General features: G+C 38.6%; 1 protein-coding gene across 5 annotated transcripts in view; it reads right to left on the bottom strand.

Moving 5' to 3' along the window:
• The window catches only part of grb14 (growth factor receptor-bound protein 14), a 114,529-nt gene that overhangs the window by 35,914 nt on the left and 58,154 nt on the right, over window positions 1-20,461 (bottom strand). For 4 of the 5 annotated variants that reach the window (XM_056236127.1, XM_056236126.1, XM_056236124.1 and 1 more), the window contains 4 exons: window positions 8,733-8,889; window positions 5,199-5,320; window positions 4,333-4,407; window positions 2,725-2,862 (listed from right to left, as the gene is read on the bottom strand). In XM_056236127.1, coding sequence (XP_056092102.1) covers window positions 2,725-2,862; window positions 4,333-4,407; window positions 5,199-5,320; window positions 8,733-8,889 — 492 coding nt within the window. Of the gene's footprint in view, window positions 1-2,724; window positions 2,863-4,332; window positions 4,408-5,198; window positions 5,321-8,732; window positions 8,890-9,948; window positions 10,174-20,461 lie in introns of those variants that run through there. The other variant, XM_056236128.1, reaches the window with a different exon arrangement.

The raw sequence follows: 20,461 nt of genomic DNA, 5'->3' as shown, positions 1-20,461 counted from the left end.
GAATTTGTTATTTCACACGTTTGAACTCTTTTCCAGAATTGAAATCAATGTTGAAAGCTCAAACCGGGACTAAGGCGGCTGTCTTCTCGCCTGAGGGTGTAATATGCATATCCATGGCAGGAGATAGCATGGAAATGTGTTGCAATGACAGGAGCTTTATCTCAGCAACACTGCTAGTGAGGCGAGTCAAAAGAAAAAGAAAAGCCAGAGCGAGACACCAAAGAAAGAAAAGCAAACACACACACACACAATATAACATATCTTTCTGCATTTTCAAAAAAAATTTTTTTATTTATACACCGTTTTTCTCATGGGGACCTAAAAATGTCCCACAAGGTCAAATATTGCCATCCTTGTGGAGACATTTTTGGAGTCCCCATAATGTAGGGTTTACCAGGAACACACACACGCACACACGCACAAAGGCGGGCTTTGTCTCACCTTTATAAGTTATGTACTTAACGGACCTTCTTTCGCCCTACAATCCACCGCGTTCTCTAAGATCACTAAATTCAAGGCTTCTGGTCATTCCTAGGATATCGAAGTCCACGAAAGGAGGGAGGGCATTCTCGCATTTAGCTCCAAAACTCTGGAATAGCCTTCCCGATACGGTCCGATGCTCTGACTCGCTGACACAGTTTAAAACTAGACTAAAGACGTGTCTCTTTAGTCAAGCATTCACATAATGCTTACCTTTTAGTCCTCTGCTATGCCATACGGAACCGTTTGCCACTGAAACTGCTTAACGCACCAGTGGGGCTCGACAGCCTTATAGACAAACGGGTCGGTCCGTATGGTTGCGGTTGGGTTGCGGAGAGTTTGGGTTACGGAGAGTTGTGAGATTATGGTTTTCTAACACCTACTCCCGTGTAATGGAAATCATTATGAACATCAGCTATGCTAATTATTTCCCATCTGCCTTTCTGCTGTTATCTCGGGACGCTTGTCCCGAGAAAAATGGCGTTCGTAGGCTCCAGTTTGGTATCCTGCCTCTCACGGGGATTTCAGATGCCTCAACGCCTGTGATGAGAAGACCAACGCCTGTGAAGAGACGACTCAACGCCTGCGAAGAGACGACTCAACGCCGGCGATATGTTATCCCCTAAATATTACATGATTAACTAAATGTATTTTTTCCAGGTACTCTCTGATATGGACTTACTGTAAAGCTTCTTTAAAACCCTATGATTGTTAGCCAGAGGAGAACTGGCCCCTGACTAGCCTGGGTTCTCCCAAGGTTTTTTTCTCCATCCAATCTGATGGAGTTTTGGTTCCTTGCCACTGTCGCCCTGCTTTTGGCTTGCTTAGTTGGGGATATTTAATATTCAACAATATTATTGAACTGTGTTGTACTACTTTCATGTTATCACTGTGAAGCTGCTTTGATGCAATCTGTATTGTGAAAAGCGCTATATAAATAAATGTGACTTGACTTGACTTGACTATAAGCCTCACATGTCTCGTTTCTAAACTCACAGAGACAGACTCGTGAACTAGACTAAGGTGTGGGCTCACAAACTGACAGAACTCTTTCACCTTTGACACCAAAATCTGCAACAGGTCTGATTGCTTGGCTGAATTGCTCAGTTGTTTCTTCAATGCCTTTATGTTTTATGATCATTTTTGTAAAATATTAATTAAATAAAATTACACATTTTCTTTTTGTTATATCAAGGTCACATTAAAACCACCTAGGACACTTTCCAGCAAGCCTTTCATTTATTTATTTAGCTACTTTTCAAACGCTGTCTGACTTCTAATTACTATAATAAAGTTTTATATTATATAATCTTTATATGTGTATTTTATGCATTTTATAGTTATAACACTGTAACTATAAAATATAATTACTATTGCGATTGTGTGTGTGTGTGTGTGTGTGTGTGTGTGTGTGTGTGTGTGTGTGTGTGTGTGTGTGTGTGTGTGTGTGTGTGTGTGTGTGTGTGTGTGTGTGTGTGTGTGTGTGTGAGAAATGGATTGTGCATCATTTCCAATCAAGCTGTTATTTTGTCAAATTATGCATTGAAAGTAATTTATTGGGTGTATTATGATTATGATACATAAAATGCTATTTTAGATGTGTTGGGATCTCTCAGAAATCTCCTCTGATGCATGTAATGTCCACCCTTGCACACTGTTGGTGGACACATTAAAAAAAGCAATGAGTGTATGGAAAGTGTTTCATGAGAGTTTATTTTCTAAAAGTGCCCACAGAAACAGCCTGATATCATGAAGTGGACAGCGAGTTCCTCTTATATCCTGAACAAAAGCTCTATTGTGGTAAAAAGAAAAAAGATTGAGGGTAGTGCTGGTTGGCACAGTAGTGTGCAGCTACACACCTCACCTGTTGTGTGACTTTGAAGGGTTCAGCACTTGGCATACCAGGAGTGTTACACAAAATCCGGCTCTACAAGTTTTACTGAGTAAAGCCCCATAAATCTGCACTGTTAGATCTGACTATCACATCTAGACTGCATCAGATAAGAGTCAGAACGACAGCACCTGAATGAACCCCTGCAAACCAACAGCTCTTGAACCTCTGCATAATCTCGCAGCTCACGATGCACGGCTCACCTTTAAGGGATCTAATAAGTAAGAGCAAGTGGTATTGTGAACAATTAAAGCTAATCCCTGCAGACTTTGTGGCATTGAGATCAAAGGACGGAGAGTTTTAGCGAGCCAGAAACTGAGCGCAGAGCAGGTGTGTGACGGATCTGAACACACCTTTGATGTGCCCTTGTTGGAGAAGTACAATCCTGATCTTCTTAACACGAAGTAGAACTTCTTCCATGATTTCCTGCCATGCTCTTTGGCGTGGAGGTACCCGTGAATCTCAGGACAAGAACTGGAACTGAGGAAGGTCTGCAGGAGGAAAGTCAGACACAACATGCTCAAACAAACCCTTTATCCAACTCGTGTATATATATATATATATTCAATTAATTTCATTAATGTTGATAATTAAATGAATAATTAAAAGTAAATATATTAGTGCTGTCAAACGATTAAAATATTTAATCGTGATTAATCGCATTAATGTCATAGTTAACTCGCGATTAATCACAATTAATCGCACATTTTTATCTGTTCTAAATGTCTCTTGATTTCTTTTTGTCCCATTATTTTTTCTCATTTTAATGCTCTTATCAACATGGAAAAGTGGATCGGCTTGCTTTGTGCAAATGTTTTTTATTGAAAACAACATTGGCATATACTGTATTCAATTTCACACTAACATTCTCACTTGGAGCAAATAATCTCTCACACAATGTAACACTGTCCATCAATAAAAGGGTGAAAGAAATACTGACGAGGTCCTGATATTGACGAGGGTGCGGAGAATTCGCATCAGCTGTGTGTGTGTGTGTGTGTGTGCTTGGCCATCAAGTGGTATTTCAGACTGGACGTGCTGCGATGATGATCGCTCAGTTCACAACGACAAAACACACAGATCACTTTGGTCTTGTCAATGGAACCATTTGGCAACTTTTTAAAAGTAAACTTTCCATTCAGAATCTTATTGGCATCCATTTCGGCGTCTCGCACTCGTCACCCACTCAAAACGTAACGTTAACCTACTATTTGGCCGGCTCGCAACAAGTGTGTTTCCGGTCTAGCTAGATCTGGTGTTTTCATACAGGACGCGGAATGCGCGGCGCTACGCCAGTTTTCAAAACTTTTTGGATGCCAAAACGTTCTGTTCTCAATAAGATTCTGAATGGAAAGTTTACTTTTAAAAAGTTGCCAAATGATTCCATTGAAAAGACCAAAGTGATCTGTGTGTTTTGTCGTTGTGAACTGAGCTATCATCATCGCAGCACGTCCAGTCTGAAACACCACTTGATGGCGAAACACACACACACACACACACGAATTCTCCGCCCCCACGTCAATATCAGGACCTCGTCAGTATTTCTTTCACCCTTTTATTGATGGACAGTGTTACATTGTGTGAGAGATTATTTGCTCCAAGTGAGAATGTTAGTGTGAAATTGAACACAGTATATGCCAATGTTGTTTCCAATAAAAAACATTTGCACAAAGCAAGCCGATCCACTTTTCCATGTTGATAAGAGCATTAAAATGAGAAAAAATTATGGGACAAAAAGAAATCAAGAGACATTTAGAATAGATAAAAATGTGTGATTAATTGCGATTAATCGTGAGTTAACTATGACATTAATGCGATTAATCGTGATTAAATATTTGAATCGTTTAAAAGCACTAATATATCAGTATGTGCCTGTATAAACACCCAAGAAAACTAGCTAGCAGAAGATAAAAGAAAAAATTACTCTGCACATTTAATAATAACAATATGAAGATCATCACCTGTATGAGTTGTGAGTGGTTCATGATTCCATTGGTTTCACTCGATATAGACACCATGTGCTCTGGGAAAAAGTCCTGCAATGACCCAAAGAAAAGAAAAACATTCTCCATAATCTTCACAAAAATAACTCTGAGGTGAATTTGCTTACAAATTAAATTAGGTGAATATTATTTGTAAGCAAACAACTCCACTGACTCTTCTTTTTAGTTGTTTACTGTGTTTCTGTCACAGAAACAAGTGCAATTTCTCAAGACACATATTCAATCTGTCAGGTATAAAAGACATTTTATGTGTGCTATGAAAGAAATCCCTTAAAGCCCCTTTGTTAAATCCCGCATTAGGATCCTCAACCTTTAAAATCACAGGATTTAGTGATCTGTGCTTGATTACTCAGGCATTACCTTGAATTCTTAACCAGTACAATTAAAAAGCCCTATTGTGTGTCTCAGTGTTTCAATCTTTAATGACCTTGAATAGGTAACTCTGGATATTTGGCTAAACTTCAGCAAATCAATTATACATTACCAGGGCGACAGCACACACACACACACACACACACACACACACACACTCACACACACGTTGGGTTTTTTGGGGTTTCCATGTTTTATAGGGAATTTTCATAGACATAATGATTTTTATATTGTACAGACTATATTTTCTATCCCCTAACCCCAATCCTACCCAACACTGAGTATAATCTGTGTATAATCACTGATCATAATCACTCTGAGTATAATCACGGAGTAAGATTTCTAAGCTGTTTTCCTCATGAGGACCAAAAAATGTCCCAGCAAGGTCAAAGGTATCGCCGTCCTTATTGTAGGGAATACTGTACTGAATTACCAGAACAACACACACTTACAAGAGGCTTCTTGAAGAACTCGTATTTGGCATAATTCTTCCTGAAGTACAGACAGCATTGTGAGTCCATGCCCCAGCCAGACTGAACCTCCATAACTGACTCATGGTCTTCTATGGTTCTCTCTGGAAATCAAAAACAAAAGTCAGTTTAGTGCATGCTCATGAATTACCTTTTGAAGCAGATTATGTGCATTAAAGAACAGACTCAATCGCAAGCACAGCTGTCAATCATGATGTTACGCTCCGTTTGTATAGCATCAAATAACTGACTAAAACCAAACTTATTGGGAAACGAACGCTTGAACATACATCTGCATGATAAGAACAACCTACAATGACGGAAACCATCTTTGGAAAAAAAGTGTGATTGGATTTTTAAGTTTGGCTCGCGTCCCATTCGATTATATGGAGAGGGCGGGGTTGAACGATGACCTATACTCCAGCCAGCCACCAGGGTGATCGAAGTGCTTTAGCTTCACTCTTCAGGACGTGTATGGCACACTCGCTTTGAATTCTGCTTAGAGTCAGCTCTTTTGATAATATAAAATTTTACTGCCCTTGTTTGTTTCCAGCTTTCAGTTTTACCATCCCACTTCTCCGTGGGCTTGACGGATGAATTATTAACACTCTTTTCAAAAATTATGCCTTGATAATGAGCAACCTTCAATAGTAGTGAGAATGATGTGCGGGGGAGCTTGTTATTCCACTTTATCATTAAATATTATTCAGCTCCTGCAACCCTAAATGCATGTTTAATGACTAAATGGAAAGCATCTGTTTAGAAGCAGCCATCTGGAAGAGTTAGACTACTGTTAGTGTTATCTAATACTAATTAATTCCCATAGCGTTACAGTTACTGCAGTGAACAGACAGAGATCCTCACTGCTATAATGCAATGATGTTGTTTGCATTGGATATGACCAAATGAGCTACGTCGTCTCCGTGATGTTGATGATGTTACATTTGGAGCTTAATATGTTCTGGCTTTCAATGTATATTTAATGTATATTAATGTATATCTGCCTTTTTAGTATATCTCAATATTTATAAAATGATGCATTTCAACTGTTATTCAGCTGAAGTCAGTTCAGTGTTGATTCAGTTCCGTTGTAAAGATCATCAATTATTAAAGTAGTTAATTTCATCTACAAAGCAGTTCTGGAAAATATGATGTCATCGTCCAGCTCAGTTCAGTTCTCATAAAACAGCATCACTACAGTGGGATCAATAATACTTCTGAATATTAAGTGTCTCCAACTAAGCAAGCCAGAGGCGAAACATAGCCATTCTGTTTCTCGATATGTCATTTTACGAGCGTCTGCCAATGGAATCCCTTTATGGTCGGAAGTCAGAGATATCAAAGTAGGAATATACCAAATCTGATTTGAAAATGAACACAGCATAATCAAATGGCATCTTTCGGAAACTAATAGCCCATAAAAAGTGCATGATTGGTAATCATCAACAGGGCTCTCAAGTTTTAAAGACAGGCAAGAGTGACAGCAGTCAAGTTGTCATTGTTTGTGTCAAACAAGCTGTGAATTTTTTGTAACATTAAAACAGGAGATCATGACTTATCTTGAATCTTACCCAGATACAATAGTGCTATTTTCTGATTGGCTATTGTGTAACCCCTTTCTTTTTTTTGATTGGCTGATAAGTGGCAGGCTCGACTAAGAACTCCAGGGGAAACGCGCTTGATTCCTGCCGGTTCCATAGTGAGAGTGACGTGGCCAGATAAATTTTGGGCGTTGCGGCATATTAAATATATTATAAATAGTTTTTCGGCGTGAGAAATACAATGTGTGGCGGGAGTGCGTGACAAAAGACCGAAATGAGTGACTGTCACGCTCAATGCGTGACACTTGAGAGCCCTGCATCAACTATTTCCTAGTCTCACTCATTGGGGAAAAAAATGCATCAAGATCCCAATTTGGGCTGTTCTGAATGGAGACGACACACAGGGATCCTGCCATGTGTTCCCACTAGCGCTGCTACATGTGTGAAACTCCAGCAATGAGACATGTTACCAAGAAGATATAAATAATGCAGGTGGCGTCTTTAACCCCGGGAAGAGGAACACCCTGCTCGAATGTGAGCAGACGGAGGCTGTTGACTGGCTCATTCACACCAATCTGGAAACCAGTGCGCAGAGCGTGTGTTTAATTACTGCATCTGAATCACTTCTCATCAGGCTGGAACTAATGCCAGGTTCAGACTACATGATATCACCCTGATTATGGCATGATCCATTTGACGTCGGGTGTCGTGGTGATTCGTAAAAAACAATTGGCGTCGGGATGCAAGAATCAATCGTTTTATCTTGTATAGTGTGTCACAGTGGATGACAGCCAACAATGATTCATGACATCCCGACAGAAAGACTAGCATGACGACGGGTTTCGTCCCATCTGTGAAGCCAGCCAATAGGAGCACAGAAGCTCTTCCGTACACAGCTTTCAAACATGGTGAAACGAAAGAGAGATTATGGTATTGGTGCTGCTACTGTAGGTGGAATTATGTAATGGAGGAAAGATTCGTGGAGCTCCTGTCTTTATGATGTTTCCTCGAGAGAATAACACGACAGAGGGAAAAATGATAAATGCTGGTGAAGCATAGTAGAGGTGCTTTAGTAACCCGGTGAGTACTGGTGAGCATTGATTGTTTATGCTCTTATTTCTCAAAGTCAGTCGCTAGTTACGCCTTCTGCGCTGATTGAAAGGTCGAGAAGCAGTGTGTAGTCGGACATGTTTTTTGTCCATGACACAGCAAGAATTTAGGAGACAAGATCGCATAATCTGACACCGTGACTAACGTATCAGACAAAAATATTGTGTAGTGTGAACCGGGCATAAGAGACTCGTGAATGAATCATTCAGACCAGTTTTGTGAACTGGATCAACTGATTCATTCAAAAGATTCAACTCAAAAGAACGAATCAGACATCGACACTACTCTGATGAACTCTCATCAATGTGCAAAGGAAAGTTAGGGCAGATCAGTGTTTACGTAAAATGAGAAAAAAACAAATAAATACATATTTATATATAAAAATAAACTTAAAAAACTTTTTAAGTTGAAGTACTACTAAACCTAATAATGAGATCAAATAAATTGAAGCTACAGTAAATAGCTTAATAAATAAAAAATATAAATAAAACACTAATAAAAATGACAAAAGCACATAACAAACTTGCTGATTCAAAATATGAAATACTACGATAGTATATAAATCATACTAAAATAACACTAGAGTGGATGTCAAGATTTTGAGTGAATAAAATGCGTCAGAAAACTTACAGCACAAATAATGCATATGGACTTTTATGATACCTCCTCTCTAGAATCAGAATGCACACCCTTCTAATAATAATCAGATTAATTGATGAAAGGTTTTTCTATACCCTTTATTTGAACTGGAATACATTCGATGACAACACACCAAAATATCCAGTTCATCCACTCATTGCACTTTTTTTGCTTTACGTTTTTGTTATAGTTCAAATGCTTGTTGGCTCAGAAAAGAGCAGCTTACCGATACTCAGATGTGGGATCTGCTCGAACAGGGTCCAGCTGTGGTCATCAATGCAGTGGTTCTTCAGGATGAACAGTTGGCAGATGTCCCGGGCAGTGATGTCACTGGGCACCTCCACCGCTCGGCTGGTGTTGTCTTCACTGTACACTTTGATTACCTGCAACAAATGACAACAGAAAGAGGGTTTTGACTGTATTCAGAATGGAATACTAGCTTACTGCTTACTAAATAACACACATTATGGACTGTTTAAATGAATGAATGAATAAATAAATAGCACCGCAGTTCAAAAGTTTTTACAAATATTTTTTGTAAAGAAGTCTCTTCTGCTCACCAAGGCTGCATTTATTTGTTTAAAAATACAGAAAAAACAGTAATATTGTGAAATATTATTATTATTAAGCTGAATTTTCATCATCATTACTCCAGTCTTCAGTGTCACATGATCCTTCAGAAATCTTTTTAATATGCTGATTTATAACAGTTTAAACAGTGGCTGTCACGTGGTCTTAAAATAAATAGCTATTTTGCATTTTTAATCCATATGTGTGTGCAATAATTTTTTCTTAACTTTTAGCAGGAAAGAGATGCAGATATATTTTCCGGTTCATTCATCGTGCTGAAAATGGAAGGTCAAGTCAAGCGCAGTGCATTGTGGGATACTGTACACCACATAAGCTCTGCAGTAAACTGAACCTTTTAACAAATCATAAAATGCACACACTATGCACAGTATACACAGTACAGCAATAGTAAGAGCAGAACGCTAGCATACTATTCTGAACACAATCATGGATTCGCAGTTTTTCCATGTCACACTCCTGCCATTTTACCTTTCTAGTGATGATCATTGGATAAACACACACTCCTTTGCCATCCCACAAGGACATTCTGAACTAAATTTCACTTCATGCCCTACATACAGTATGCAACAACCCGTTCATTCAAAGTGCAGACAGCCTGTGCTGCAGGAGAAGTCATGAATGTTCCCTTTCATGAGCGCTGGAGTTCCCTGCTACGCCTCATATCCTCATAGGATGCGCTGGAGAACCCAATATAATTCCTTTTAGAGCTGTTAGAGTTTCGGGGAATTGCTTTCCAATGATCCCACAGAGAAACAGAGCAGCATTTCAAACCTCTCGCATCGATTTCACACACGCACATACACGAAAAAAAAAAAAACTGGCAACTAAATTGGCATTTCAGTGCAACTTACCCCTGTGCTGGGCACCTGGCAGGGCTGAGATTTGGGACAAGCTCCGCAGCTTATGTAGGGCTGTGCACACAGCATTTCTCAAGAGTTGAGTGAACATACAACATAAACGCAAGTATCAGCCGGGGAGCAGCGAGCTTCCTCTCTCTCCGCAGCCGAGCTCAAATGAGGTAATTAGAGAGAGCTCCGCTGATGCATGTCACCATGGCTCTGTCCAATCACCTGCCACCGTTTATCCAGCGGGGGTGAGTCCTGCGCCGGCTGCCCCCCGCGTACACACACCGGAGGGGGAGGGGGGCAGAAAAGTCACAAGATTTGCCCCACCTTCCTATTCACACTATCTTGACAGGCCCCTGCCCTCTGCATAAATCCCAGCAAGCAATTAGAAAACTGCTGGTTAAATGCGAGACCTGACGGGTCAACCCGGACTGAAGTTGCACAGGGTGGGTGAAGGGCGAGAGAGAGCGAGAAAGTGAGTCACTTCTGCTATGCAGTACATGTTCACGTCATCTTCATTTATTTCATGAAATCATATTTGTTTGTTCTATTTAATCTAGTGCTGTCAAACGATTAAAATATTTAATCGCGATTAATCGCATTAATGTCATAGTTAACTTGCGATTAATCGCAATTAATCGCACATTTTTATCTATTCTAAATGTCTCTTGATTTCTTTTTGTCCCATTATTTTTTCTCATTAACATGGAAAAGTGGATCGGCTTGCTTTGTGCAAATGTTTTTTATTGAAAACAACATTGGCATATACTGTGTTCAATTTCACACTAACATTCTCACTTGGGGCAAATAATCTCTCACACAATGTAACACTGTCCATCAATAAAAGGGTGAAAGAAATACTGACGAGGTCCTGATATTGACGAGGGGGCGGAGAATTCGCATCAGCTGTGTGTGTGTGTGTGTGTGTGTGTGTGTGTGTGTGTGCTTGGCCATCATCAAGTGGTATTTCAGACTGGACGTGCTGCGATGATGATAGCTCAGTTCACAACGACAAAACACACAGATCACTTTGGTCTTTTCAATGGAACCATTTGGCAACTTTTTAAAAGTAAACTTTCCATTCAGAATCTTATTGGCATCCATTTCGGCGTCTCGTGCTCGTCACCCACTCAAAACGTAACGTTAACCTACTATTTGGCCGGCTCGCAAGCCTAAACAAGTGTGTGCGGCGTGCCTGTTGTTTTGTTTCCGGTCTAGCTAGATCCGCTTGCGCTTTGGTCGACGAAGCAACAAAACGTCCTCGAGCGGCGCAAGCCATTGAAATGAATGGGTTTCATAGCGCAGCGCAGCGCCGTTTCGACTACCTCTGGAAGTGGTTGAAAGTGGACAAGCTGAAATATTGTGATAAAAGTGATATTATGATAAAAGTGTGGCGAAAAGATCATCCTTAATATCGGGTCAGAAAACAAAATGAGTAACGAACGCAAATGTATACTGAGCTGAGCCGAGTTATCTGGTTCGGTTCCCTAAAACGAGCCGGAATTCCCATCATGAGGAAACAGCCTATCAGTCACGTGGATTTAATGTGCGCTATGTACGTTTCCATCTCACATTATTTGCATTAACTCTTTTTCGCACAAGTTAAATACCACCTCAAGCGAACGTAAAAACTTTTTTGCGGACTAAGGGATTCCCCCCCACCCCCCCCCCCCCCGAATTTTGCCGTTTCCATCTCTCGTTTCTGATGCGATACTACAAAATGCACATAAAAACAGGGTGATGGAAACATAGGTATTGATGTCAGTTCCTGAATGACATCATCCTCCAGGAAATTACATCATTCTGATGGGGAAAAAAAACAGCACAGACAAATATGCATTTCTAAAGGCCCTGTTTACACTTTCAACCACTTACAGAGGTAGTCGAAAAACGCATTCTACCAGATTGTTTTCGTACTGTAAATGCTCATGTGGTCAAATGAGATCAAACAGCCACAAAAGACCATTTACTCTCCACCTACTGACCTAATGCGTGAACATTATAGGAAGCGCGGTTGCCAGACGGGATTTAAACTTTGTCGGCTGTAGACTCAAGTTTGGTTTGAAGATGAAAAACGTATCAAGCACAATGTTCTCTCATCATTCCTGATTTCTAACACACACTCACAGCGTCTGTGATCTTTGGGCTGTCAGAGCAGAAACTAAAGCTGATGTTCTCCGTATGTTTTTCTGTGTCTCTGGTCGTGTTCATATGTATATTGAGCGAGTTATTTTGTCCATTAGATCGAAAGACCCTCCCCTCGAAGAAATCAGGACAGAAGTGGTTGAAAGTGGACAAAAGAGACGGATTAAAACACCAAGACTTATAATTCTGAGTAAAACAGGAGATTCAGTTAAAGAAAATGTAGTATGTCAGCTGAAAAAGGCATTAATTATGAAATCATTTTTGCATTTAAAAACACAAGACAAAGGGAAAACAAATGACTAACTTTGGTCATAAGTCATAAAGCTTAAGTGTCTGAGCTTGACCAGATCATATTTGTTGGAAGTCTAATTATTATCCTTCCTTTTATTAAAATAGCTTCTTAAGTCAAACATATTAATTTCTTCAAAGTCACAGAGTGAAAGGTCCTGCAGAGCAGGAAGGACCCTGTAAGGTATATGGATGGGGGTTGAGAGCGAGAGAGAGTGTGTGAAAGGCAGATTGGTAGGAACGAGGGAGGACACGCCAGTCCTCTTTCAGAGAGGAAAAGGAGGTCAATGCTCCCCAGCAGGGGCGGGGCTAGCAACCCTTTCAGCCAATCACAGCCTCCCACAGTGACATCATCTCCAAATGAGGTAAACGATCCACTATTTAATCAGTAAGAGAGACCTACAAGACACACACACACAAAAAAAAAAAAGACAGAGAGGAGGAGGAAAACCCCTCTCGAGGACTGGCTAGACGGTAAAGTTAAAGAGTGCCTACAGCGCCCTACAAGAGGAAATGTGATATATATATTACATCATATGTGGCTGAATAAATATGCTGGATGTTCTAAAAGAAACAATTTTAAGTGGAATTAAAAGTGAACTCCTTTGCATTCATACTGTTCCTATCCTATAAAAGTGGGCGAAGATCTCAATACAGTCTCAGGCTCAGTCGAGCATATTGTATTGATTATAATATTCACAATAATATTAGGCACATGTGCGATAAAGTGAACCTGGCATTATAAACAAGTCACACCACAGAATTAAAAAGTTTAAATCTGAATCGACTGAATGAATTTTAGCAACGTCAAAACTGCTATTGAACTGAACTGAATCAACATTGAATTGACTTGAGCTGAAAAACGACACTATTGCTGTCTGTAGAGCTCCTTATAACTGAACTGAACTTGTTTCATGATTGATGAACTTTACACAAACACTGAACTGAATCAACAGCGAACTGATTTAAGCTGAATAATGACTCTACTGTTGGATTTTGAATTTGTCTCATTATTTGAAAAAGTTTGCATCATAGATTCTGTTATTTTCCTGTTTATTAATGTGAAGCTGCTGTATGTGTTGTATAAAGTGCTCTAGAAATAAATGTGACTTGACTTAAAGTTGCTATGAAACGAAAGCAGCGTCAGATCTTATCTCCCATATTGTGATGCATTTCGAAGATTAATAGATTATCAAAAAAGAAATAAATGTAGGGTGGGGAGTGGGATTTGGTTCTATGAATTGATCCCCCTCGTTATAAACAAAGCATTTACAGTATTTAATCAAGCTCCAAAAACGACTCTCTTGAATATTGTGGGAATGTGATGTCACACAGGTAAATAGATTTGCATATGCCCGCCTCCAGAGTCAGATATTGACGAATAGTTATACATCCTCACACCACAGACACCTCACACTGGCATTCAGTCGCTTAACCCCTGACAACGGCTGTCACGTCAAAAGCAAATAAAGCCATTATAATCACTGACGCTGTCTACACTGATACAGTATACAGATGTGTGTTCAGTTTCTGCCAACAGGACAAATGGAAGAGTGAAAGAGCGTTCGCTTTGGGGCGTCAAGTTTAAACAGATTGTTTGCATCTCTGTACAGACTTCAGAAGGATCCCAGCATCAGAAAAAAGTGGATGGTTTAGCTTAATGGCGTCCCGGATTACGTCTGAGGATTTTATGTTTGTTCGGAGCATTTTGTTCAGTAATTGAAGCACAGTGTGATGGAGAGTTTGCAAAGAAACTTTTGTTGAAAGATGAAGCAGCCGACTGTATTGAATCTGACAGCAGCTGCATCATAAACTGTCAGTAAATTATTTCATAATGCTTTGTCTGTAAATGAGTGTTTTATATGGATGTTTTTTATAACACACTCATGTGCAATAACAAGGGGGCATTGATACCGTTTCCTATGCAATGACATAATCGTGGCTGTTTACTCCCATTAAAAATAGATAATTTCAGACAGAGGGTCAGAATGAGGGTTGAAAATATTCATTCTATATATATATTTATTACACGGCTCTGTGGGATACTTGATTCTGATTGGTCAATAGTGCCATCCAGCGGTAATTTATTCACAGATAACACAGGCTCATCCAGATCACTGAAGTCAGCAGTGCTATACGCCTCCCAGAAACGTTTTTTCTTCGTGGAAGTTTTGTGTTTGGTAAGCTAATAAAATATTAAAATTCAGCCAAATTAATATTTTGTGAACAGTTATTTAATCATGCCATCCAGTGGACTCGTGGACTCGCTCTCGCTCGTTTCATGCAAACGCAGCTGCTGCCATTTTGTGACTATAGTTTTGTACACTGTTGGATTATGAGATACAAACAGGTATGATTTTAAAACAGTTTAATCTGAAAACAATATATCTTATCCCCATAATTATGTATGTGGCGAAATGCTGTGTAATTAGTGATATGAATGACTCTTAAATGTCTGTTTAGTTTGATCTTTCCGTGCTTTGCATTTAAAGACATAATCAAATATTTCAACTCAGATCAATATTTCGTGTCTAATTATTTACTTATGTGGCAAGTAGCTGTGTAATAAGCGGGATAATGTACATCCAGCACGCGATCATCCTGTTGGGGTTATTTTGAGAGATGTCAATATCCCTTACATTTATCGCATATCTGTTTTGTTTTTTTGTGCAAAAACTTTATTAAAATTGTAATTGAACCTCAAGGATCATATTAAAAATCCATGTCATGACCACTTTAAAAGTGTAAGCAGACGAACCTGCATCACCAGACAGAAGACACCTTCACAGGAAGGTCCAGTTATGACATTCTGATGAACCATTACACGGTCAAAATGAGTTTTTTTTCTTTTCTCTCTCTAAAAATGCAACATATGCACGGATTAATTGTTTACAATAAGATCTACATTATGCATTTAGAAAAAAGATTTATACCATGTCGACTCTAAAATCAATGTGAAAAAATGTTTGCAACACATTTGATATTGTTTGCAGGGCAATGGAAGGGGGGGGGGGGGTTGAGACTCGTGCTAGATGCGGCAAAAGATGCTAGATAAAGATGTCAATCTAGTGCATGAAAAACAATGGAAAAGCAGCACTGTAGAACGCAAAACTGCATTCTGAATCAACGGCCACTAAGACCTGGTACACGCAAAATTTAAAGAGAGTAATATTTGACTTTAAAGTGAATTGTATTCAGACCACTGTTTGATTTGCTTTAAAGGGATACTTCACCTCTGGAAAGATGAATGTGTATTTAAAATGGGTCATTTATGTAGAAGAAATGTGAAATTATTTTTGAATTTGGAGTTTTCTACACTGAGAAATGCCAGAAAATGTATTTTTGGCTTATGTGGATGAAAGACAACAACTCCCAGAATGCACTTGCTTCGCTGCCCTAGGAGGCCACGCCTACCGGTAACAGAGCGCAGTAGTTAAACAACAAGTCTAGGCTACTAGTGAGTCTCCGTGATGAGTCTGCCCGAAAATGTGTTTCAAGATCGCCCAAAATGTCCGGGATTCGGCTTTTGCGTTCTACAGTCGCCATTCATCATGTTTACTGTGGCGAGCAGGACGAGTGAGGGCCGCGGGAGAACGACACGAGTCATGTTTACTGTGGCGAGCAGGACGAGTGAGGGCCGCGGGAGAACGGCGCGAGGCCGGTGGCGTGATTACCGATGAGCGACACCTGTGAGACGCACCGCTCTCGTATCTCTCACGGAGGAGCGGGAATTTTCTTAGCAATGTTAAAACGCACATCAACCGATTACTTGTTTAGTGTTCATGTAAACACTACATTCAGATTCACCAATCGGAATGAATTTAGTTAAATTGAAACAAAAGGTGTGCATGTAAACAATGAATGGCGACTGCAGAAAGCAAAAGCTGAATCCCGGACATCGACGGCCGGGGAAAAAGAGGATGGTAACCCCTACTACTCAGCTTTCTCCACAGAACAAGAGCCTGCTAGCTTAGCTTCCAAAACAAGATGGCTGACACTATGAGTACATTCTGGGAGTGAGGTCCACCCTCTATGGGCGGGTTGGGAACATGCGGGACAGCCCCTACTACTGACTGTAGTCTTTAGCCTCTGGCCAAAAAATCCTCCGATGACGCAAAATGACGATTTTTGCGTCATCGGAGGATTTTTTCCAGACAAAAAATACATAAATCTCTCGTCTCAGGGGGATATGAGGGTGGAAAGCATGGTAATTCGAAAATACTACAGGTTTTCTACTAATACAAAGCTTAATGCTAAATCCTGAAGTATCCCTTTAAAGAGGTCTGCGTTTATTCAGTGTAAATCCATGCATAACATTGAGACTTTTTCTAATGCAAAGATTTGTCAGATTTTCTAATGCAATTTAGGAACGACAGGTAAAAGGTTACCATTAACCTTTAGCGCACAGATAGAATAATTTAAAACCACCATGTGAGACCAGCACCCGCAATGAACTCTTAGCAAACATTCGTTTGGATTAGTTAAAAATAAAGTCGATGTGGAGGTTAGTGTTTCCGAGTTAAAAAATCTTTAAGGAGAAAATGCAAGTTGAGGCACACACTATCTCACTAGCACTATACTATCTCAATTGTTTCTGCTAGACGGCAACACGATTAAATGTAGTTTAAATGGAGCCTTTGCTACAGTCTCCTGTTTCTCAGATTTAATCTTAAATGTGTCTCCTTTTACAAGCGATCATCTCACTGTCTCAAATTGTGCTTAGTTTCAGCAAGAAGTCTGCAATAGATCTCAATAGGACCTCAAACATTTCTCAGCAAACTCTCACAAAACAAAATGTTTTTAGTTATGCTTTCCACATTAATCTCCAAACAACTGACTCATTTGCGTCCATTTTTATTGTGGGGAATTTTAGGAGTTCATGTGAGATGTACTTCAATGAAACACTCAAGTCTCCTTGTGAAAAACGGTTCTAGTTTTTTGTTGGAATAAAAAAAAACAGCACAATGCTATTTTCATCAACAATACAAGACACATTTAAAATATAGTCAAAATTCACACATACAAATTTGTTATCGCCATGATTTTTAATCGACCCAACCTATCCCGGTAAGTCTGGGATTCTCACTAGTAATTCTAGATTCTGAGGTGGTTCATGTGTGCTTAACTCATAAATATTGTGACACGACTAAAGACAGCATGAGACTCGCCGGCTCAAGGACGGGAACATAAAGAGCAGATCAGCAGCCTGAGTGAACCTTGAACTGCTGTTCTGCAGCTGCAGTGCTATCAGAAACACAGAGCTTCACATCTACCTCGCGTTCCTTCATCCATCACTCAATCCACACATTTACTCTTTTCCATTTCTGATGCATTTATAGATGAGAATATGTGATCTTCACTGCGCACCCATGCATGCATACTTGTAATATTACATATAAAGTCACTTTAAAATACTCAATATATTTGACTAATACTGAAAAATAGTATTCTGTTTGCCTTATTCATGTTATTAATTGTTCAATGCAGGTGTGTTGACATTGGCAGTGGATTGCAGTGACAAAGCTACCAGAATTTTCTCTCTCTTTTTATTAATAAATATTAATATCAAGAACTATTTGTAAAGAGACAAAAGTTTTTAGATTTTTAATCTCTCCCCAACTTAACCAGAACAAAGTGCCTTTAGTTCATTAAAAAGCCCAAATAAATAAATAAAAATAAAATCAAATTAAAACTGTTGAAGCTAATTTGAAAGATTAGTCAATGAACAAATGAATAAATAAATAAATAAATAGAATCAAATGAAAACTACTAGCTACTGTATTTTGAAAGATTAGTGAATGAATAAATAAATAGACAAAGAAAAAAATTAAGAGAATCAAATTACAACTATAGAAGCTAATTTGAAAGTGAATGAATGATTAAATAAATGAATGAATAAATAAATAGAATCAAATTTTAACTATTGAAAGTAATTTGAAATATGAGTTAATAAATACAAATAAATATATGGAGCTAATTTAAAGGCTTAACTTATTTATTAACTTAAATAAACAATTAAATGAAATAAATAAATAAATACAAGCATTAAGGTCATCTGAGTTCAGTGAGGTCACCACTGCTGAACAGCATAAGAAGTCTTTCAATGAGTGTTTGCTATTTGGGCAACATGAGTGACAGCGACCTTTGGAAATGTGAGAAGTTGAGCAGAGTTTATGCAAATGAGCTGCACAGACTTCCTACACATTTTCCATTTCAAAATTCCATGCTTCATACAACATTAAATTCAGCTTTATATTTGGTATATAGTACAGTCATCTGTACATATTTTTGATTTTCTCAGGGGTTTGTTTATTGATTTTCTCAAAGTGACAACATACAGAGCCCCTAAAATAAAAGTAAATGAATTAATAAAAATATACAGACTTTTGCATGTACAAGAGAAACTTTTTCGTGCCCTTGAGAAACTACTCACATGCGCACAGGGTTCTTTTGACTGCTTATGTATTACAGTTTCTAGTTGTATATATAACATTCCCTTGTGCTTCACTGCCATCTTGCTATATGAAGAAAAAAAAAGTATGGATTGTCATGAATTAATAGAGATCTATTTGCTCAAAATGGGGCTTTCATTCGGGTAGTACCTCTAATATCAAGGCATAATGTCCAATTTAACGCGTCCTCTGTTGTGGCGGAGAGACCAGGACCCGAATAGGCTGATGGCACAATAGTGGCTCAGTGTGCATTGTCCTATATGCTAAGTTTAATGGGTTCTCGTGCACAGTCTGCATATTTTTTATTTTTGCAACGGTTGTTTTAGAGGCTCTGTAATATGGTGCTAAGAATATCATGAGAAGAAACCTAAAACACGTATAACCTGCATTTTTTTGCATAATGAAAAAGTGCATCTTGAATTCATTCAGTCGTGTTTGACAATCAGTAAAGAATCACTAAACTATGGAAGCTTGTTTCCGCCACTGAATAAAAAAAATAATTGCGACTTTTTTATCTCACAATTGCGAGATATGAAGTCAGAATTGTGAGAAATAAAGTCGCAATTGCTAGACATAAAGTCGCAATTCTGAGAAATAAAGGTGCAATTATGAGAAATAAAGTCGCAATGGCGAGAAAAAAAGACAGAATTGCGACTTTTTATCTCACAATTCAGATTTTTTTTTCTCACAATTGCGAGTTTACATCTCGCAATTCTGACTTTATAACACATAATAGCGAGTTTATATCTCGAAATTCTGACATCTTTTCTCAGAATTGTGAGATATAAACTCGCAATTGCGAGTTATCAGGCCAATTCTAAGGGGGAAAAAAGACTAACTTTTTTCCCCTCAGAATAGTTTATATCTCACAATTCTGACTTTACAACACGCAATTGCAACTTTATATCAATCAATTCTGACTTTATAACACGCAATTCTGACTTTATAACACGCAATTGCGACTTTATATCAATCAATTCTGACTTTATAACACGCAATTCTGACTTTATAACACGCAATTGCGACTTTATATCAATAAATTCTGACTTTATATCTCGCAATTCTGACTTTATATCTCGCAATTGCGACTTTATATCAATAAATTCTGACTTTATAACGCAATTCTGACTTTATAACACGCAATTGCGACTTTATATCAATAAATTCTGAGTTTATATCTCGCAATTCTGACTTTCTATCTCACAATTCTGACTTTACAACACGCAATTGCGACTTTATATCAATAAATTCTGACTTTATAACACGCAATACTGACTTTATAACACGCAATTCTGACTTTATAACACGCAATTCTGACTTTATAACACGCAATACTGACTTTATAACACGCAATTCTGACTTTATAACACGCAATTCTGACTTTATAACACGCAATTCTGACTTTATATCAATAAATTCTGACTTTATAACACGCAATTCTGACTTTATAACACGCAATTCTGACTTTATATCAATAAATTCTGACTTTATAACGCAATTCTGACTTTATAACACGCAATTGCGACTTTATATCAATAAATTCTGACTTTATATCTCGCAATTCTGACTTTATAACACGCAATTGCGACTTTATATCAATAAATTCTGAGTTTATATCTCGCAATTCTGACTTT

This window comes from Rhinichthys klamathensis, unplaced genomic scaffold, assembly GCF_029890125.1.
Source record: "Rhinichthys klamathensis goyatoka isolate OS25496 unplaced genomic scaffold, OSU_Roscu_1.1 h1tg000439l_1, whole genome shotgun sequence".
Taxonomy (NCBI): domain Eukaryota; kingdom Metazoa; phylum Chordata; class Actinopteri; order Cypriniformes; family Leuciscidae; genus Rhinichthys; species Rhinichthys klamathensis.
Note: the sequence above shows the minus strand (reverse complement) of the source record. Positions and strands in the feature narration are given on the sequence as shown.